This window comes from Taudactylus pleione, unplaced genomic scaffold (genome assembly GCF_031769625.1).
Source record: "Taudactylus pleione unplaced genomic scaffold, aTauple2 ptg000268l, whole genome shotgun sequence".
NCBI classification, from domain to species: domain Eukaryota; kingdom Metazoa; phylum Chordata; class Amphibia; order Anura; family Myobatrachidae; genus Taudactylus; species Taudactylus pleione.
The window spans coordinates 1,192,915-1,216,237 of NW_028284670.1; the positions used below are offsets into that span (position 1 = coordinate 1,192,915).

General features: G+C 47.2%; 1 protein-coding gene across 1 annotated transcript in view; it reads left to right on the forward strand.

The window, feature by feature from the left end:
* LOC148513817 (zonadhesin-like) overlaps positions 1-15,623 on the forward strand; it is a 29,303-nt gene extending 13,680 nt beyond the window's left edge. Inside the window, exons 4-11 of the mRNA XM_088481252.1 lie at positions 1,312-1,497; positions 2,703-2,888; positions 4,737-4,922; positions 6,430-6,612; positions 7,884-8,084; positions 11,830-12,015; positions 13,966-14,151; positions 15,406-15,623. Coding sequence (XP_088337378.1) covers positions 1,312-1,497; positions 2,703-2,888; positions 4,737-4,922; positions 6,430-6,612; positions 7,884-8,084; positions 11,830-12,015; positions 13,966-14,151; positions 15,406-15,623 — 1,532 coding nt within the window. The remainder of the gene's footprint in view (positions 1-1,311; positions 1,498-2,702; positions 2,889-4,736; positions 4,923-6,429; positions 6,613-7,883; positions 8,085-11,829; positions 12,016-13,965; positions 14,152-15,405) is intronic.
* Positions 15,624-23,323: the final 7,700 nt, after the last annotated feature.

The window sequence follows — 23,323 nt, forward strand, 5'->3', positions numbered from 1 at the left end:
AATACGCATGCGCGAACCAGTCAGTGCGGCCGAAAATTGTGTGCTCGCTAAATAGCGAATGCCTGCTATTTTGAGTGACAGGAGGAGGTGTATGTGGGTGGTAACAGGGGAAGGTGCTTGAAAACGGGTAGTGGAGATCCGAATGCAGGCGTGCCAAACGGTCAAAACGGGCATTTTTAGGGCGTGCATAATTAATAAAGCAGCATCATCGACCATGGGCCTGATTCAGAGCCGTTCGCTATTTGTGGTCGTTCGTTCAAAAACAAGGGGTGGCTATTCAAATGATCCGTTCGCAAATTGCAGTCTGTTCCCGCCTCTAAGTCTGAACGAGCGAGCAAAACATACGCTCGTTTATTTGATAAAAACACCCCCTGGCCGCACGCACCATACGTCATGTCCGCTATTTATTAGATTAATCGAGTACATCGTACAGCGTATGAACTGCTCGCTATTCTTGTGGTTGGTGTTTTCAACAGCTATTTTGCGAGCAGTTCTGAGTTAAAAAAAACCAAGTGACGTGGTCAATGACGCTGCTGTATTAATTATGCACTCCCTTAAAACGCCCGTTTTGACCTTTAAGCACGCCTGCGTTCGGATCTCCACTCCCCGTTTTCAAGCACCTTCCCCTGTTACCACCCACATACGCCTCATTCTGTCACTCAAAATAGCAGGCCCTCGCTATATTGCGTACCAACGATTTTCGGCCGCACTGACTGGTTCGCGCATGCGTACTAAAAACCGTACGCATGCGCAGATGTGCGAACATTGCTCGGAACGAGCGTACTGCCGCTAGCGAGTGGCTCTGAATGAGGGCCCATGTCACTTGGTTGTTTTATAGTCAGAACTGCTCGCATGATTGTGGTAGGAAAAACCAACCACAAGAATAGCGAGCAGTTCATACGCTGAACGATGTACTCGATTAATCTAATAAATAGCGGACATGACGTATGATGCGAGCGGCCAGGGGGCATTTTTTTCAAAATTACGTTCACATGTTTTGTTCGCTCGTTCAGAAATAGAGGCGTGAACAGACCGCAAAGAGCGAACGGTTAATTTACATAGCCAGCCCCTTTTTCTGGACGAGCGAGCGCAAATAGCGTCTGGCTCTGAATCAGGCCCGTAGTACCAAAATGTGTAGTTACAGCTCTGGTGAGCACACACCCTTTTTTATTGTATGCTCCAAAGGCTTGCAGACTAGTACATAATCTCCCTGTATACAAAATTTTGTGCTATAGTGCAAGAGCCCCCAAAGCCTTAATCTTGATCTGGTCTATTTGCAAGTAAAATATATATATGTTTTGTTTTTTTTAGAATCTTGTCCTGGTGCTCATGAGGAATTTAAGGAATGCCCTTCCAATTGCCCACCTACCTGTGACACCTGGAATAAACCCAGAATTTGCGCTCTTGCATGTCTTCTCCCTGGAAAATGTCAGTGCAAGAATGGATATGTCCGTAACAGCAAAGGAGCCTGTGTACTTCCCAATGAATGTCCTAAAAGTAAGAAAAATGGCATTGAGCGGGGTTGTAACCATTGCTATGGCAGCTGTGGAGGGGTTGAAAGGAAATGTCCAGCCATGAGTGTTCATACACTCTGAACGTCTCTGCCATTCCGAGCGCGCACGGGGACTGTCATGGAATTGGATAAATTGCATTTGTGATCCGACTGTAGTGGCGTAGATGCTGCCTTGGATCACAATTGCGACATCTGTTCCGATGTTTGCTAATATGGCAGCCATCCAGGCTGTGGTGTATGCTGAAACCTGCACAACTAGTATGATGGATATGGACAGAGGGGTCTAGGAAGTTAGTGTCTGCCAATGTGGACCCTGGGCTCTGCATGCCTTCATAACGAGGTTGGCACACCCTTGTGTTAAATGGGTCTGGCCAACACCCCCGTTCTGCTAAGCGGATTTGTATGCGAGCTCACAGAACCCATTCTGCACATGCGCAGCCTCACAATCATCAGAGATTTACACTAACCATCGGTTCCAGTATCTGCCCCCACTTGCCAGATACCATTGACTTGCCAGACCCCATTATCTACATAGCTCCTATTCTCTATCACCTCTACTATCTGCTACCCTGTGTATACCCATTCTGCCAGCCCCTCTGCCCACCAGCCAGGCAGAGCCATAACTAGACTTTTTGGTGCCCTGTGCCAAAAAGAGCATTGGTGTCCCCCCTTCCCTTCATTTTTCAAAAAAGGACATAAGATAGTGTATCCAAAAAAGGGCAATGGCCTCATGGGGAAGGGCCATGGAAAAGATAGGGAAGACCAGGAGATGCTGGGGATAAAACAAGAGGAAGTTACAAGTGACAATGATAAACAGGGAACTTGACAGGTCCAAACAGCACCCCCTGCCATGCGGTGCCCTGTGCCATGGCACAGGTCACACCACCCTAGTTACGGCCCACCAGCCAGGGCTCACCCCACAGCACCCCAGAGTAAGCGGCTGTACTGTATGTAGCCCTAAATGTACTAGTAATAAATATAAACACAACAATAAGGGATTATAAGGAAATATATGAGAAACTGAGATTTAAAAAAGGGGGAATATAATTCATCATATATAATCCTGAGTAAGGAATGATATAACAATATTTAATATTGGTGACAATTTCCCAATGATAAGTCAGCTGTAGCCAATTTCCTATTCCTTACATTAATAAAAGTACTGTTACTTTACATTTTTTATTTCTAGAATCTTGTCCTGGTGCTCATGAGGAATTTAAGGAATTCCCTTCCAATTGCCCACCTACCTGTGACAATTGGAACAAACCCAGAACTTGTACTCTGGAATGTCGTCTCCTTGGAGAATGTCAGTGTAAGAATGGATATGTCCGAAACAGCGAAGGAGCCTGTGTACTTCCCAATGAATGTCCTAAAAGTAAGAAATATGGGGATGAGCGAGGGTGTAACCATTGCTGTGGCAGCTGTTGAGGGGTTGGAAGGTAATGTCCAGCCATGAGAGTTCATACACTTCTAAGGTCTCTGCCGTACCGAGCGCACACGGGGACTGGCATGGAAGGATGAAATGCATCTGAGCACAGTTTCCGTAGATGCTGCCTTGGATCACCATCGCAACCATCTGTTCCTATGGCCGATAATTTGGCAGCCGGCCCGGTCTGCTGTGTATGCTGAGACCTGCTCAGCTAGTCCGATGGATATAGACAGATGGGTCTAGGAAGTTAGTGTCTGCCAACACTGGCCAAGGGTACTGCATGCCTTCATAACGAGGGTGACACACCCTTCTACTAAATGGTTCCGGTCAACCCCCCCCCTCCCATTCTGTTAAGAGGATCTGTCTGCAAGCTTGCAGGACCAATTCTGCACATGTGCAGACTCGCAAACATCTGAGATGTACGCTAATCATCACTTCTACTATCTGCCCCCCCACCCTTGCCAGATACCACTTACTTGCCTACCCCATTATCTACAAACCTCCTATGCCCTGTCACCTCTACTATCTGCTACCCTGTGTATACCCATTCTGCAAGCCCCTCTGCCCATCAGCCAGCCACAGAGCCGTAACTAGACTTTTTGGTGCCCTGTGCCAAAAAGAGCATTTGCACCCCCCCGCCTCATTTTTCAAATAGGGACATAAGATAATGCACCCAAAAAAGGGCCATGACCTTGGGGAAGGGCCAGGGAAGAGATAGGGGAGACCAGGTGCCAGATGTACTAAGCTCTGAAAAGTGATAAACTGGAGAGTGATAAACCACCAGCCAATCAGCTCCTAAATGTCATTTTTTATACACAGCCTGTGACATGACAGTTAGGAGCTGAGTGGCTGGTAGTTTATCACTCTCCAGTTTATCACTTTTCAGAGCTTAGTACATCTCCCCCCAGGAGATGATGGGGATAAGAAAGAAAAAGCTAGAAGTGATAATGATAAACAGGAAAATTGACAGGAAAAACAGAGCCCCCTGCCCTGCGGTGCCCTGTGCCATGGGACAGGTCACACCACCCTAGTCAAAGCCCACCAGCCAGGGCTCACCACGCAGCACCCAGAGTAAGCAGCTAAATAGTATGTAGCCCTGGGTGTAAAACAGTCTTATATGGGCAGAGGGAGAAGGTTACCCATGGTGATTGCCGATGATGTGTGCCAACTGCTTTCACCAGTGCCCACCTGCAGTTCCAGCATGCCCTGACTATTGGGGGTGGATACCGATTCTCTTTATCACACAGGGCACCAAAATGTGTAGTTATGGCTCTGGTGATCACACCACCTTTTATTGTTTGCTCCAAAGGATTGCAGACTAGTACATGATCCACCTGTATCCCAAATTTTGCACTACAGTGCACTAGCCCCAAAGCCTTAATCTTGCTCTTGTCTATTTGTAAGTAAAATATATAATATACAGGGGCAGAACTATGGGAAACAATGGAGGCATCTGCTGCCAGGCTCCAGCTCTGAAGGGGCACCTCCCCAATTGTCCACAATATATTCACCCCATTTTGGGCTGTAACTATGTACCCGGAGTGTACCATCAAGGCCGCCCAATACATGGCACCCCTTCCTGGCACCTGAGAAGCCACCATACACTAGTGGAGAGCCACTTGTCAGACCATCAGCTGCTGCCCTTGTCTATCTATAGCCTGACTGCATGCGAATTGCTACATTACACTGTCAGCGACTGTGACGGGGGGGAGGGGGGTCACAAAATTATAACTTGCCTCCGGGTGTCTGGGATGAAATTACGCCACTGATAATATATATATTTTTTATTTCTAGAATCTTGTCCTGGTGCACATGAGGAATTTATGGAATGCCCTTCCAATTGCCCACCTACCTGTGACAACTGGAACAAAACCAGAATTTGCACTCTGGAATGTCGTCTCCTTGGAGAATGTCAGTGTGAGAATGGATATGTCCGTAACAGTGAAGGAGCCTGTGTACTTCCCAAAGAATGTCCTAAAAGTAAGAAATATGGCGGTGAACGGGGGTGTAACCATTGCTGTGGCAGCTGTTGAGGGGTTGGACGGAAATGTCCAACCATGAGTGTACATACTCTCCGAAGGTCTCTGCCGTACCGAGCGCATATGGGGACTGGCATGGAAATGGATGAATTGCATTTGTGATCCCAGCACAGTGTCCGTAGATGCTACCTTGGATCATCATCGTGACCATCTGTTCCGATGGTCGCTAATTTGGCAGCTTGCCAGGCTGCTGTGTATGCTGAGACCTGCTCATCCAGGCCAATGGATATGGACAGATGGGTCTAAGAAGTTAGTGTCTGCCAACGCTGACACTGGGCTCTGCACACCTTCAAAATGAGGGAGACACACCCTTGTGTTAAATGGTTCCGGTCAACCCCCCCCCCCCCGTGCTGCTAAGGGGATCTGTCTGCGAGCTCGCGGGACCAATTCTGCACATAAGTAGACTTGCAAACATCCGAGATTACGCTAACCATCAGTTCTACTACATGCCCAACCCTTGCCAGATACCACTGACTTGCCAGTCCCAATTAGCTACAAACCTCCTATGCCCTGTCACCTCCACTATCTGCTACCATGCATATAACCATTGTGCCAGCCCATCTGCCCACCAGCCATCCACAGAGGCGTAACTAGACTCTTTGGTGCCCTGTACAAAAAAAAGAATTGTCACCTTCCCCCCTTCATTTTTCAAATAGCGACATAAGTGCACCCAAAAAAGGGCCATGACCTCATGGGGAAGGGCCAGGGAAGAGATAGGGGAGACCAGGTGCCAGATGTACTAAGCTCTTAAAAGTTATAAACTGGAGAGTGATAAACCATCAGCCACTCAGCTCCTAAATGTCATTTCTCAAACACAGCCTGTGACACGACAGTTGGGAGCTGAGTGGCGGGTGGTTTATCACTCTCCAGTTTATCACTTTTCAGAGCTTAGTACATCTCCCCCCAAGAGATGATGGGGATAAGAAAGAAAAAGCTAGAAGTGATAATGATAAACAGGAAAATTGACAGGAAAAACAGAGCCCCCTGCCCTGCGGTGCCCTGTGCCATGGGACAGGTTGCACCACCCTAGTCAAAGTCCACCATCCAGGGCTCACCCCGCAAGACACCTCAGAGTAAGCAGCTGTACAGTATGTAGCCCTGGGTGTAAAACAACCTTATATGGGCAGAGGGAGAAGGTTACCCAGGGTGATGGTGGATGATATGTACCAACTGCTATCACCAGTGCCCACCTGCAGTTCCAGCATGCCCTGACTAGTGGTGGTGGGCACCGATTCTCTTTATCGCACAGGGCACCAAAATGTGTAGTTACAGCTCTGGTGATCACATCCCCTTTTATTGTATGCTCCAAAGGCTTGCAGACTAGTACATGATCCCCCTGTATCCCAAATTTTGCTCTATAGTGCACTAGCCCCCAAAGCCTTAATCTTGCTCTGGTCTATTTGTAAGTAAAATATAATATATATATATATATATTTATTTATTTCTAGAATCTTGTCCTGGTGCTCATGAGGAATTTAGGGAATGTCCTTCCAATTGCCCACCTACCTGTGACAGCTGGAACAAACCCAGATTTTGCACTCTGGAATGTCGTCCTGGAAAATGTCAATGCAAGATTGGATATGTCCGTAACAAGAAAGGAGCCTGTGTTCGTCCCAATGAATGTCCTAAAAGTAAGAAATATGGCGAAGAGCGGGGGTGTAACTATTGCTGTGGCAGCTGTGGAGGGGTTGGAATGAAATGTCCAACCATGGTTGTGCATACACTCCGAAGGTCTCTGCCGTTACGAGCGCACACGGGGACTGGCAAGGAAATGGATGAATTGTATATGTGATCCAAGTGCAGTGTCCATAGATGCTGCCTTGGATCACCATTGCGACATCTGTTCCGATGGTTGCTAATTTGGCAGCCAGCCAGGCTGCTGTGTATGCTGAGACCTGCTCAGCCAGTCCGATGGATATGGACAGATGGGTCTATGAAGTTAGTGTCTGGCAACGTTAGTGTCTGGGCTCTGCACTCCTTCAAAACGAGGGTGACACACCCTTGTGCTAAATAGTTCCGGTCAACCCCCTACCCCCGTTCTGCTAAGCGGACCTGTCTGCGAGCTCTCAGAACCAATTCTGCACATGCGCGGATTCACAAACATGGAGATTTACGCTAACCATCAGTTCTACTATCTGCCCCCCCCTTGCCAGATTCCACTGACTTGCCAGCCCCCATTATGTACAAACCTTCTATGCCCTGTCACCTCCACTACTTGCTAGCCTGTGTATACCCCATCTGCCGGCCCACCAGCCAGGCAGAGCTGTAACTAGACTTTTTGGTGCACAATGCCAAAAAGAGCATTGGCGCCCGCCCTTCATTTTTAAAATAGAGTAATAGGGTTATAAGATAGTGCACCAAAACAGGACACTGGCCTCATGGGGAAGGTCCAGGAAAGAGATAGGGGAGACCAGGAGATTCTGGGGATAAAAATAGAGAAGCTACAAGTGAGAATGATAAACAGGAAAATTGACAAACCCAAACAGCGCCCCATGCTCTGCGGTGCCCTGTGCCAAGGCAGAGATTGCACCAACCTAGTTACTGGCCACCAGCCAGGGCTCACATCCAGCACCCCAGAGTAAGCAACTGTACAGTATGTAGCCCTGGGTGTAATACAGCCTGATATGAGGGAAAAGGTTACCCAGGATGATGATGGATGCTGTGTGCCAACTTCTATCATCAGTGCCAACCTGCAGTTCCAGCATACCCTGACTATTTTGTTACATGCACAGTGTTACAAAATGTGTAGTTATGGCTCTGGTGATCACACTCCAGAGGTTTGAAGACTAGTACATGATCCCCCTGTGTCCCAAATGTTGCAATGTGGAGCAATAGCCCCCAAAGCCTTAATCTTGCTCTGGTGTATTTGTAAGTAAAATATATAATATATTTTTTTTTCTAGAATCTTGTCCTGGTGCTCATGAGGAGTATAAGGAATGCCCTTCCAATTGCCCAGCTACCTGTGACAACTGGAACAAATCCATATCTTGCACTGAGGTATGTCGTCTTCCTGGGAAATGTCAGTGTAAGAATGGATATGTCCGTAACAACAAAGGAGCCTGTGTTCGTCCCAAAGAATGTCCCATAATATTGGAAGATGAAGGTGAGTCGGGAGTTTGACCTTTGCTGTAGTGGTTAGATGGAAATGAAAGACCCAGCCATGAGTGGTCATGTTCTCTGAATCATAGCTGGATTAAGACTTTGGAGGGCCCAGGACACTTAAGACTGGGGGCCTCTAAACTGCAACATTAGGGATGTGGAGACTGGGTTCACCTATAGACATGCGTGTGTGTGTGTATATATATATATATATATATATATATATATATCATATCCATAGACAAAAAGCTTTACGGTTTCACATGTCCCATTAAGGCTTCTTAGATTTTATATTTACTCAGTTGAATTGTGTGTTTACCAATGAGCACTCAATTCGGTGAATTAGCAGCTCCATCATTTTGTAAGTGACAGCAATCTCACTCTGTGAGACTGCTGAATCTGTATTTAACCACAGGGTGTGATGGCATACCATATCTGTATTACGCAAGTAACACGTCCATTAAGGCCTTAATGATCGGAATTTTATTGCTTTTTTAAGTTTGAATGGCAGAAATTCATTCGTTTTTGTGAAACTCCATGCCTAAGAAGTCTTATGGACTTGTGAAACCATAAGGTTTTTTGTCTATGGAATTTCATTGCTTTTTTAAAATGTATTAACTATTAGGGTTTGGAGGAGCAAACCGGGCCACCGGCAGGGGATTAGTGCAACAAAATGGAACATTAGCAGTGCACAGGTGGAGGAAGACCGGTACACAGGAGGTGTTTTGGGGGTGCACAGGGAGAGATAGCTGCAGAGGTGGGCTGCAGCAGTGTAGTGCAGCAGCAGCATCAGTCATGCGGGGCAGTGCATGGGGGCATCAGTGGGCGACAGAGAGGCTCACTGGTGCTGGGCATGCATTGAGAAAATAAAATCAATAAAACACAGATGCATGGATGTATCAGTGATATCTATCTATGCATCTATGTTAAAAAATGAATATATGTAAAATTTTAAAAAAGACATGGCCAGCCCTCCCACCAAAAGCACAACCAGCCCCGGGCTTTTCACTTACAGTCCTGGTTGTAAGGGGACAAAAAGCATAGGGGTCCCCTGCATTTAGCACAGCCAGCACTGTTCTCAGCCGAGCCAGTCCTAGTGTTGGAAATACAGGGGACAAAAAGCATAGGGGTCCCCTGCATTATCCATAACCAGCACTGAGCTCTTTCTAGTGGCGGAATAATGACACAGCCAGGGGAAACCTTCCATCGGGTCCCCCGGCAAAAGCATCAACCCTGACCGCTAGTCAGCCAAGGCCAAGGATTCCTTGGGAGCTGTGGATCCCACCAATAAAGGTGTCCCCCCTCTCCAGGGTACCCCAGGCCTGGGCTGATAGACCAGGGCTATCCCCTGCTCCCCTGGGGAATGGGTGCCAGGTTGAATGTGTTGAATGTGCTTTAAGGGGAGAGGGCCCCCCTAAAGCACAACCAGCCCTGGGCTCTTCACTGCCGGACCTGGTTGTAAAAATACAGGGGAAAAATTACATAGGGGTCCTCATTATTTAACACAACCAGTGCCAGAATAATCAGAATCAGTCTTAGTTGCCAAAATACAGGGAATAAATGATGTAGGGGTCCCCCGTATTCTGAACAACCAGCACTGGGCTCTGAGCTGGTCCTGGTTTTGGAAATACAGGGGGAAAAATCCATAGGGTCAAAACCAAAACCAGCACCAGACCTTTTCTAGTGGTGGCCTAGTGCCACAGCCAAGGGGAGCACTTTCACCTGGCCCCCCAGCCGAAGCATTGACCCTGGCCACTAGATAGCCCAGGATTGGGATCCCTGGGGAGCTGGCGACCCTCCAATTAAGGGCCCCCCGTCTCCAGAGCACCACAGGCCCAGGGCTATCAGTGGCACACCTGGGCATTGGGTGCCGGGTTGATTGTGTAATCTGGTGCATTTTAAAGAATATTGTCTTTTGTGGGAAAACTTTAGGTACCAGCAAGCCTCCCCCACATACTGGCACTTAGAGAACCACAAGTACCAGCAAGCGGGACATTTAGGGTCACTGGTACCTGTAGTACACCAGTGAAATAAATATTAGACTGAACATACTAAAATTATTAATTTTGTCTGCATCTTTACCTTGGGGGCAGTGGCCTTTAAGCTCTCTTTCATGGCCACCGCCACTCCAGGACTTCGATGTCTTCGCCTGGTGGGCATCAACCCACCAGGGCATCGGCATCTTCACCTGGCGGGCATCAACCTGCCATGGCTTTAGCATCTTCATCTAGTTGGCAACAGCCTGTGTTAGCTTATTAGAATGGCAGCTGTCTACTGGGACTTCCAGCGTCTTCGCCTGGTGGGCACCAACCCGCAAGGGCTACAAACCTCCTATGCTATGTCACCTCCACTATCTGCTGCCCTGCGTATACTCCATGTGCCAGCCCCTCTGCCCACCAGCCAGGCAGAGCTGTAACTAGACTATTTGGTGTCCTGTGCCAAAAAGAGCATGGGTTTTTCAAATGGGACATACAATAATGCATCCAAAATAGGGCCATGGCCTCATGGGGAAGGGCCAGGAAAGAGATAGGGGAGGCCAGGAGATGCTGGGGATAAATAGGGACATAATATAGTGCACCTGAGAGAGGGCCATGGCCTCATGGGGAAGGGCCAGGGAAGAGATAGGGGAAGCCAGGAGTTGCCGGGGATAAATAGGGACATAATATAGTGCACCTGAGAGAGGGCCATGGCCTCATGGGGAAGGGCCAGGGAAGAGATAGGGGAGGCCAGGAGATGCTTGGGATAAATAGGGACATAATATAGTGCACCTTAGAGAGGGCCATGGCCTCATGAGGAAGGGCCAGGGAAAAGATAGGGGAGGCCAGGAGATGCTGGGGATAAATAGGGACATAATATAGTGCACCTGAGAGAGGGCCATGGCCTCATGAGGAAGGGCCAGGGAAAAGATAGGGGAGGCCAGGAGATGCTGGGGATAAATAGGGACATAATATAGTGCACCTGAGAGAGGGCCATGGCCTCATGAGGAAGGGCCAGGGAAGAGATAGGAGAGGCCAGGAGATGCTTGGGATAAATAGGGACATAATATAGTGCACCTGAGAGAGGACCATGGCCTCATGGGGAAGGGCCAGGGAAGAGATAGGAGAGGCCAGGAGATACAAGGGATAAATAGGGACATAATATAGTGCACCTGAGAGAGGGCCATGGCCTCATGGGGAAGGGCCAGGGAAGAGATAGGGGAGGCCAGGAGATGCTGGGGATAAATAGGGACACAAGATAGTGCACCAGAAAAAGGGCCATGGCCTCATGGGGAAGGGCCAGGGAAGAGATAGGGGAGGCCATGAGATGCCTTATGCCATGGCAGAGATCGCACCACCCTTTTTACAGCCCACCAACCAGGGCACACCCCACAGCGCCCTAGAGTAATCAACTGTACATTATGTAGCCCTGGGTGTAATGCAGCCTTATATGGACAGAGGGAGAAGGTGACCTATGATGATTGCGGATGCTATGTGCAACTGCTGTCACCAGTGCCAACCTGCAGTTCCAGCATGCCATGACTGTTGGGGGTGGGCACCGATTCTCCTTATCGCACAGGGCACCAAAATGTGTAGTTACAGCTCTGGTGATCACATCCCCTTTTAATGCACACTCCAAAGGCTTGCGGACTAGTACATGATCCCCCTGTATAATAAATTTTGCTCTATAGTGCACTAGCCCCCAAAAGCCTTATTCTTGCTCTGGTCTATTTTGTAAGTAAATTATATAATATATATTTTTTTTATTTCTAGAATCCTGTCCTGGTGCTCATGAGGAATTTAGGGAATGCCCTTCCAATTGCCCACCTACCTGTGACAACTGGAACAAAACCAGAATTTGCACTCTGGAATGTCGTCTCTTTGGAGAATGTCAGTGTAAGGATGGATATGTCCGTAACAGTGAAGGAGCCTGTGTACTTCCCAAAGAATGTCCTAAAAGTAAGAAATATGGCGGTGAACGGGGGTGTAACCATTGCTGTGGCAGCTGTTGAGGGGTTGGAAGGAAATGTCCAGCCATGAGTGTACATACACTCCGAAGGTCTCTACCATTCAAAGCGCACACGGGGACTGGCATGGAAATGGATGAATTGCATTTCTGATCCGAGTGCAGTCTCTGTCGAAGCAGCTTTGGATCACCATCACAACCATTTGGTCCGATGGTCGCTAATTTGGCAGCCGGCCAGGCTGCTGTGTATGCTGAGACCTGTTCAGCCAGTCCGATGGTTACATGGATACAGACAGATGGTTCTAGGAAGTTATTGTCTGCCAACACTGACTCTGGGTACTGCACGCCATCATAACGAGGGTGATACACCCTTGTGTTAAATGGTTTCGGTCAACCCCCCCCCCCCGTTCTGCTAAGGGAATCTGTCTGCAAACTCACAGGAACTCTTCTGCACATGCACAGACTCACAAACATTCAAGATTAACGCTAACCATCAGTTCTACTATCTGCCCCCCCCACCCTTGCCAGATACCACTTACTTGCCAACCCCCATTATCTACAAACCTCATATGCCCTGTTATCTCCATTATCTGCTACCCAGTGTGTACCCATTCTGACAGCCCCTCTGCCCACCAGCCAGCCACAGAGCCGTAACTAGACTTTTTGGTGCCATGTGCCAAAAAGAGCATTTGCACCCCCGCCACTTCATTTTTCAAATAGGAACATCAGATAGTGCACCCAAAAAAGGGCCATGGCCTCAAGGTGAAGGGCCAGGGAAGAGATAGGGGAGGCCAGGAGATGCCTTATGCCATGGCAGAGATCTCACCACCCTTTTTACAGCCCACCAACCAGGGCACACCCCACATCGCCCTAGAGTAATCAACTGTACATTATGTAGCCCTGGGTGTAATGCAATCTTATATGGACAGAGGGAGAAGGTTACCTATGATGATTGCGGATGCTGTGTGCCAACTGCTGTCACCAGTGCCCACCTGCAGTTCCAGCATGCCATGACTGTTGGGGGTGGGCACCGATTCTCCTTATCGCACAGGGCACCAAAATGTGTAGTTACAGCTCTGGTGATCACATCCCCTTTTAATGCACACTCCAAAGGATTGCGGACTTGTATATGATCCCCCTGTATAATAAATTTTGCTCTATAGTGCACTAGCCCCCAAAAAGCCTTATTCTTGCTCTGGTCTATTTGAGATTTACACTAACCATCGGTTCTAGTATCTGCCCCCACTTGCCAGATACCATTGACTTAACAGACCCCATTATCTACATAGCCCCTATTCTCTATCACCTCTACTATCTGCTACCCTGTGTATACCCATTCTGCCAGCCCCTCTGCCCACCAGCCAGGCAGAGCCATAACTAGACTTTTTGGTGCCCTGTGCCAAAAAGAGCATTGGTGTTCCCCCTTCCCTTCATTTTTCAAAAAAGGACATAAGATAGTGTATCCAAAAAAGGGCAATGGCCTCATGGGGAAGGGCCATGGAAAAGATAGGGAAGACCAGGAGATGCTGGGGATAAAACAAGAGCAAGTTACAAGTGACAATGATAAACAGGGAAATTGACAGGTCCAAACAGCACCCCCTGCCATGCGGTGCCCTGTGCCATGGCACAGGTCACACCACCCTAGTTACGGCCCACCAGCCAGGGCTCACCCCACAGCACCCCAGAGTAAGCGGCTGTACTGTATGTAGCCCTAAATGTACTAGTAATAAATATAAACACAACAATAAGGGATTATAAGGAAATATAAGAGAAACTGAGATTTAAAAAAGGGGGAATATAATTCATCATATATAATCCTGAGTAAGGAATGATATAACAATATTTAATATTGGTGACAATTTCCCAATGATAAGTCAGCTGTAGCCAATTTCCTATTCCTTACATTAATAAAAGTACTGTTACTTTACATTTTTTATTTCTAGAATCCTGTCCTGGTGCTCATGAGGAATTTAGGGAATGCCCTTCCAATTGCCCCCCTACCTGTGACAACTGGAACAAAACCAGAATTTGCACTCTGGAATGTCGTCTCCTTGGAGAATGTCAGTGTAAGAATGGATATGTCCGAAACAGCAATGGAGCCTGTGTTCATCCCAATGAATGTCCTAAAAGTAAGAAATATGGAGATGAGCAGGGGTGTAACCATTGCTGTGGCAGCTGTGGAGGGGTTGGAAGAAAATGTCCAACCATGGTTGTGCATACACTCCAAAGGTCTCTGCCGTTCCGAGTGCACACGGCGACTGGTATGGAAATGGATGAATTGCATTTGTGATCCGAGCGCAGTGTCCATAGATGCTGCCTTGGATCACCATCACGACCATCTATTCCGATGGTCGCTAATTTGGCTGCCAGCCAGGCTGCTGTGTATGCGGAGCTGAGACCTGCTCAGCCAGTATAATGGATATGGACAGATGGGTATAGGAAGTTAGTGTCTGCCAACACTGTCCCTGGGCTCTGCAAACCTTCAAAACGAGGGTGACACACCACTGTGTTTAACGGTTCCGGTCAACCCTCCCCCCGTTCTGCTAAGTAGATCGGTCTGCGAGCTCGCAGGATGCATTCTGCTCATGTGCAGACTCGCAAACATCGCAGATTTACGCTAACCATCGGTTCCACTATTTGTCCCCCCATTGCCAGATACCACTGTCTTGCCAGCCCCCATTATCTACAAACCTTCTATGCCCTGTCACCTCCACTATCTGCTACCCTGCGTATACCCCATTCTGCCAGCCCCTCTGCCCACCAGCCAGCCACAGACTTTTTGGTGCCCTATGCGAAAAAGAGCATTGGCACCCCCCTTCATTTTTCAAATAGGGTTATAAGATAGTGTACCCAAAAAAGGTCCATGACCTTATGGGAGAGGTCCAGGGAAGAGATAGGGGAGACCAGGAGATGCTGGGTATAAAAAAGAGGAAGCTACAAGTGAGAATGATAAATAGGAAAATTGACAGGCCCAAACAGTGCCCCATGCCCTGTCGCACCACCCTAATTATGGCCCACCAGAAAGGGCTTACCCCGCAGCACCCCAGAGTAAGAAGCTGTACTGTATGTAACACAACCTTATATGGTCAGAGGGAGAAGGTTACCCAGTTCTGATGGTGGACGCTATGTGCCACACATGCTATCACCAGTGCACACCTGCGGTTCCAGCATGCCCTGACTATTTTGGTACATGCACAGGGTAACAAAATGTGTAGTTATGGCTCTGATGATCACACCCCCTTTTAATGTACGCTCCAAAGGTTTGCGGACTAGTTCATGATTAACCTGTATCCCAAATTTTGCTCTATAGTGCACTAGCCCCCAAAACCTTAATGTTGGTCTGGTCTACTTGTAAGTAAAATATATAATATTTTTTTTTCTAGACTCTTGTCCTGGTGCTCATGAGGAGTATAAGGAATGTCCTTCCAATTGCCCACCTACCTGTGACAACTGGAGCAAACCCATCTCCTGTACTGAGGAATGTCATCTCCCTGGAAAATGTCAGTGTAAGGATGGATATGTCCGTAACAGCAAAGGAGCCTGTGTTCGTCCCAAAGAATGCCCCATAATTTTGGTAGACAGAGGTGAGCTGGCAGTGTGACCATTGCTGTAGGGGTTAGATGGGAATGAAAGACCCAGCCATGCAGGGGCATCTTAAGAGAGGAGGGGGCCCGTGTGGACTCCCCTTGCAGGGCCCCCTCCTCTCTTCACGGTGGCTGGCAGCCGACTGACGCAGCTAGCCAGCCACCAGAGCATTAGTAAACTCCAGGCACTAGAGTGTGCCTGGAGTCTGCTGCACATGCGCAGAATGCTGGAAAATGGCTTGCGGAGGCCATCTTTCTGGTGTTCTGAGCAGCACTGATACTCGACGTGGGACCACGGACAGGTATGGTAAAAAAATATGGGTGCAGTGTGTGTGGTGTGGTGCCCCCTTGGACCCGGGGGCCCGTGTTCCCCGCCCACACTGCACCCATTATAGATACGCCACTGCAGCCATGTGTGGTCATGTTTTCTGAAACAGAGCTGGATTAAGACTTTGGAGGGACCAGGGCACATAAGACTGGGGGCCTCTAAACTGCAACATTTGGGATGTGGGGACTGGGTTCTTGCACTCAAGCCTTTAGCACCTACATGAGAAGGGGGTGCAGTCACTTCACCCCATAATTTCATATTGCACAGGGTGTATGTACACTGCTGTCCCTACATTTAATGCACAGGAGGTGAGATTGTTCACTACTTGTCCCATGGGACACTGCAGCTCACAGTTGGGACAGTACCTGAAAAGCAGGACTGTCCCACTAAAATTGGGATGGCTGGGGGTGTATGCATACATAGTTAGACACATATACATGTATATATCATATTTGCTAACTATCTGGCTGCCACTTCCGGGAGGGAGCAGCCTGATCGACTTGACTGTGGGGCCATGGCCAGCAGACGGGGCGGGCGTGGCCAGACGACAAGAGTTTGCGGGTGGGGCGAGGAGCGGAGTCACACGATCGTGTCATTTTGGCCCTGCCCCTGCTACACACTGCCAATATTACAGGCAGTGTGAAGCAGGGGGCAGGGCCAAAATGACGCAATTTGGCGTAAATCGCGTCACAGGCTCCCCGCTGCCGGGGATTTTTTTTGTAATTGCGGTGGGGGTCAGGAGGGGTCGGCAGCTGCCGGGAGACTTGCCTGCCTTCCAGGGAGGTTGGGAGGCTCCCGACCAAATCGGGAGGGTAGGCAAGTATGGCATATATAGTCACACACAGGGCAGGATGCACTAACCTCAGAAATGCAGTTAAACCCCTGAAAATGCTGGTTTTGGGAGTCTGACTGTATTTCTCATATGCATCAAGCCCGCAGCTTTGATTTGGGGGCAACGCCGTCTTCACATGGCATTTTCTATTACTGTATACAGGGCTCGGCTTCTCACTACTCACCAAGACCCCTGTGTGTATGTGAGTGGCAGCAGCACAGGCTCTGATTTTATACTGTTCTACTTATTTACTTATATTTGTATTCTCCAGTTAATTATTTGTATGGGCACTTTCATTACAGCTCGGTCAAAATAGGATCCTTCACTATCATTACCAGGTCCCTTTCTTGAACCGGATCTAACAGTAGACACTCAATATACTTAATCTCACCCCTGGGTGAGCGGATAGTACGCTCACATATCATTCACTACTGGTTAAAATGATATGCAGCAGCTGCTACCCTGACAGTGTGATAAGGGAGTAATCTATTATCTGATCTTATTTTACTTTCATCTATATTCTTCATTGGGTACCTGTAGGACGTGATACAGGTGGCTATTTGATGTCCCATTCTGAATGGATATACACATGTATATACATTATTATTCTTAGGGTGTTATCACTATTTATGTGTTGACTCACTAAAATCGGCTATATACTATATTGACACAATGTCATTCAGAACATACTGGAAAGAGTTTTCTATTTCTGTGTTTATCCCATTGACCACTTAATGGGATAACTTTTTTGCTGTTTGCTGTTATTCCTGATTGGTCACTGCATATGGTCGCTGATATACCGATTGGTCACTGTATATGGTCGCTGATATACCGATTGGTCGCTGTACATGGATTGTTGCATATTGTATTGTGTATAATACCGTGATGAGGGTATATCCAGAAAATGAATTGGTGACTATACCTTTATTTATATTTTTTGGAATTACCCTACAATATTTCACTAGCCTTCTTGTATGTAAACTTATTCTTTGAAACCCCACGTTTTTTTAGTTTTTGTGTTCTTTGTAATGATCCGCATCTGATGTGTGAACTCTGGCTGCTATCATTTATCATGCATATTGAAATAAATGTTATATTTTAATTTCATTAATATTTGGATTTCACCTTGCAGGCACCAACCTGTCAGGGCTTCATTGTCTTCGCTTGGTGTGTCCCAACCTGCCAGGGCTTTGGCATCTTCACTTAGTGGCTGGCAGCCTGTGTCAGCTCTTTTGCATGGCCGCCGCCCACTGGGACTTACGGAATCTTCAAAAGTTTAAAAACTGTAACTTTCTTAATTACCAGAACCCCGAAAGGCCCTACCATTTAACAATAGCTACCTAATAAAACAAAGCCCAATTCTAAAGTTGCCCCCTCTCTGAGTTTTGCCTTCCCAAAAATCCCCCATAGAGAACAGCAGTAAAGTGGTCATAACTGAGGGCCTGATTCAGACCCGGTCGAAAGTGCTGAGCGCTCGCAACCGGGTCGATGGTGGCCCAGAGCACATGTGCACGACGGAGCCGGCTCCGTCGTGTGCATGCGCGTGATCTGGAAAGCAAGGGCACTCCGTCGCTCCAGGTCTCATACCAAAGGGGGCGTGCTGTAAATGTTGAGTGACAGCACGCCCCCTTTGGTGGGCTGGCTGGGGGGGTGGCTGCCCAGATGGAGGCGTTCCCATGTGAACGCCTCCGCTTGGGGGCGGCCCCACTGACATCACGAGTGATGTCAGTGGGAGAGATTTTGGACGAAATCTCTCTGGGGCTTGCGGCAACGAGATCCTACCACAAGGGTCTCATCGCAAGCCCGATGGTTGCGATGATCTTGACGATCGCGACCATCTTCCTGGCCGCTCGCTATAGCAGTCAGAGCGACCGGCTCTGAATCAGGGAATGAGAGTGTTAGAAAAAACTGACAGTTGGAAATTTAGATTACTCCTAAGTCTTCATTTTTATTTTTTTGCCCTGAAATTTGGCATGCAGCACCGAGCAACAGTTCTACCCATACTTGCTAAATTTCAGCTCAGTACTTTCTATAGCTTTTGAGGTGTAGCCCCTTAAACACCCTGCCCCCCTCAGTTTTTTTCATTTCAGCCTTAATATAAGGGCACAACCTTATAATATATAGAGGAGAAAACAGCAGCACTCACTGGACTTAGAACAAGAAAGAATGGGCTTCAGACCAGCGTGTAATTCGATATTTCAGGCAGCAAAGACTTTCATGAAGCCCATTCATTCTTGTTCTAAGGGCCTGATTCAGTCTAGGGGTTGTGCACCGGCCACTTTTTGTGTTTTGGTTTTGGATCTGGATCTTTCTTTGTGTTTTGGATCTGGATTGGTTTTCCCAAAACCACCCTTCCGTGTTTTGGGTTCTGGGTTTTGGATCTGTATTTTTATTTAAAAAAGCATAAAAACAGCTAAAATCACAGAATTTGTGGGTTTTATGCTCCTATTCAATTATTAACCTCAATAACCTTCATTTCCACTCATTTCCAGTCTATTCTGAACACTTCACACCTCACAATATTGTTTTTATGGCCAAAAGTTTGCACCGAGGTAGCTGGATGACTATGCTAAGCGACACGAGTGGGCGGCACAAACACGTGGCCCATCTAGGAGTGACACTGCAGTGGCAGACAGGATGGCAGTTTGAAAAACTAGGCCCCAAACAGTACATACTGCAAAGAAAAAAAAGAGGTGCAAGATGGAATTGTCCTTGGGCCCTCCCACCCACCCTTATGGTTGTATAAATAGGACATGCACACTTTAACAAACCAATCATTTCAGCGCCAGGGTCTGCCACATGACTGTGGCTGAAATTATTGGTTCGTTTGGGCCCCCACAAAACAAGCTGGCAATTAATGTGTCCCTGCACAAACTGGCTCTACGGAGGCAAGATGTCGTCCTCATCCTCCTCATCCACCGATTCCTTGGATAAAACAGGAAAAAGGGATTTAGGTGTCCCTGGACTGCTTACGGTCTTAGCCAAAGTTTCTGAACTTGACAGTAACTTTTTATGAACGCGCAGGTGCTGTATAAGGGAGGATGTTCCTAGGAGGTTAACGTCCCTACTCCTACTTATTTCACCTTTACATATGGTACATATGGCAAGACTGTTGTTGTCCTGATTTGGATAGAAATATTGCCAGACCAAAGAGGTGGAATGTTTGGTCTTCTGCCCAGGCATGACCGTGATGGGCTTTTTCATCCCACGGACAACAACTGTCTCCCCCGGAGCCTGATTTAAACAAACCACATCACCATCAGAATCCTCCTCGCCAACTTCCTCCTCAGCGCCAGCTACACTAGTATCCTCATCCTGTTGTACTTCAACAGTGACATCTTCAATTTGCATATCAGCAAGTGGACTGTGGGAGCTCCTTTCAGCACTTGCAGGGGGTGTGCAAATGGTGGAAAGAGCCACCTCTTCCCGTCCAGTGCTGGGAAGGTCAGGCATCGCAACCGCCACCACACTTGGACTCTCCTTGGGGATTTGTGATATCTTCTTAGAACGCACAGTTCTTCGCTGTGCTTTTGCCAGCTTAACTCACTTGATTTTTTTTCCATCGTCATGTGAAGCTGAACCACTAGTCATGAACATAGGGAAAGACCTTAGCCGTTCCTTGCCACTCCGTGTCATAAATGGCATATTTGCAAGTTTAAGTTTCTCTTCAGATGATTTAAATGTTTTTTTTAAGGTCATTTTCCTGAACTTTGTCATTTGGGATTGTATGTGCCCTTTACTATGACATTGGGCATCGGCCTTGGCAGACGACGTTGATGGCATGTTATCGTCTATGTCATGACTAGTGGCAGCAGCTTCAGCACTAGGAGGAAGTGGTTCTTGATCTTTCCCTTTTTTATTTTTATCGGAGAAAGTTTGGTCCTCCATTTATGTTATATTGATTTGAAATATACGTGCGGCTAAGGCGCACACAAACACAGAAAATATTTTTTTATTTTTGCTGGAGAGTAGTTCACTTTGTGGGTTACACCAACCTTTAAGAAATGAGCCAGCCGGCTCTTCACTTATGGGACACAGGCGCACGCTTGGCACTGCTCCTTTGTTGATGCACGTGCAGCCACAGTGCACACAATTCACAAACACAGAAAATATTTTTTTATTTTGTTTGGAGTGTACTTTGGGGGTTACAGCACCCTTTAATGGACAAGCCAGCCGACCCTTTACTAATGGGACACAGGTGCACGCTTGGCGATGCTCCTTTGTTGATGCACGTGCAGCCACAGTGCACACAATTCACAAACACAGAAAATATTTTTTTCTTTTGTTTGGAGTGTACTTTGGGGGTTACAGCACCCTTTAACAGACAAGCCAGCTGGCCCTTTACTAATGGGACACAGGCACACGCTTGGCGCTGCTCCTTTGTTGATGCACGTGCAGCCACAGTGCGCACAATTCACAAACACAGAAAATATTTATTTATTTTGTTTGGAGTGTACTTTGAAGGTTACAGCACCCTTTAACGGTCAAGCCAGCCAGCCCTTTACTTATGAAAAAGGCGCACGCTTGGCACTACTTTGTTGATGCATGTGCGGCTACTGTGCACACAATTCACAAACACAGAAAAAAAATATTTTTTTTTTGCACTTGGGGGGAGCACCCCTGATGGACAGAGCACCCCCTGGACAACACTACAGCACCCCTTTAGGACTGGGACACTGCACAGGACTTTGGAGTGGACACAGCCCCTATGGACAACTGACTGCACAACACAGTCCAGCCACCCCCTATGGACTTTGGAGGTGTGGACACAGCCCCTATGGACAACAGCAGCACAGCGCAGCACACCACAACACTACACTGCACTACACTACAATACACTACACAGCCCAGCAAGCCCTAGCTCCCACTCTCCCTCTTCACTGTCCACAGCCGAGTGAGAAAATGGCGCCAACAGGGGTACCTTATATAGGATCCAAAACCCGCGAGACCCGGAAGGCGGGATGATGACGTTTTGCCTCGATTTCAGATCCGAGTCAGGCGGGAAAAGTCGAGCCTGGACTATTTTCGCTATCTGCGCTTTCGTAAAAGACTCAGTGCGCATGCACAAACCAGTCATTGTGATCGGGAAGCGATCGCACAGAAAGCAAAGACGGCCCTCTAGTTTGAGTGACAGAATGTTCTGTTTGTGGGTGGTGACAGGGGAAGTTCGATGGAAACGGGGGTGTGGTGGTGCGAATGCAGGCGTGCCTGAGTGTCAAAACGCCGTTCCTAGGGCATGCAGAATTAAGAAGCAGAGTCATTGTACATGTCACCTGGCTGTTTATATCACTGCTGCATTCACAGTGCTTGCGGTATGGTAGGGTCAACCACAAGCACTGCGTATGCCTCCGCTGGTTCTCGATGTTGCCGATTGTCTTATACACTTCCTGGAGATGGTGTATGTTGTGAAGGGAAAGGGGGCGTCTTATAACTGGCTGGTGGGCATCTTTAATACAGCCCGAACTCGCACAATAAAACATAGTGGGCATTATAATGTCTTGCCGTGCGATCGCGGGATTTGCATACTTGGAACTGTACAGCTGTGGGCGAACGCAGCTTAGTGAGTGGGTCTGTATTGGACCCTAAGTCCTGTGAGTGCCGCTGTTTTAACTTCTATAATTACGGTGCAGTATTTCCCTACCTCGGAAAGGCACAAGGACAAGTATCAGTTTAAAACTGCGGAGTGCCAGCAAAGTTCTTTATCTATATATATATACTTCAGAGTACAACTAAAAAAGATATACAGACCTACGTAACACACACAGATATATATATATATATATATATATATATATATATATAATGTATGTCCTGATGAAAATGCCATGATATTAAGAAGGCATTGAAACGTTGATCATCATTACCACTACCTGAGTGACATTTTTCTCAAATGCTTGGAGTGCCACACAACAACACATTCTACTTGTCTGACCCTGTGTGGGCACCCAGCTAAATATTTTCTATTTCTATTTATAAGGAGTGCCGGACATTGTATCAATTTATATATATATATATATATATATATATACACTTCAGAGTACAACTGAAAAATATATACAGACATATGTAACACACACAGTTACATTATATATATATATATATATATATATATATACATATATACTGTGTATGTATATATATATATATATATATATATATATATATATACATATATATATATATATATATATATATATATATATATATATCAAGGCATTGATATCATATATGTATGCACAGGACTGTGAGGTATTACAGATGTGATATAGCAGTAGTGGGTGTCTCTATGCTGGCTGAGCTGTGGCTGATGTTACAGATGTATACACAGGACTGTGAGGTATTACAGATATGAGATAGCAGTAGTTGGTGTCTATATGCTGGCTGAGCTGTGGCTGATGTTACAGATGTATACATGGGACTGTGAGGTATTACAGATGTGAGATGGCAGTAGTGGGTGTCTATATGCTGGCTGAGCTGTGGCTGATGTTACAGATGTATACACAGGACTGTGCGGTATTACAGATGTGATATAACAGTAGTGGGTGTCTCTATGCTGG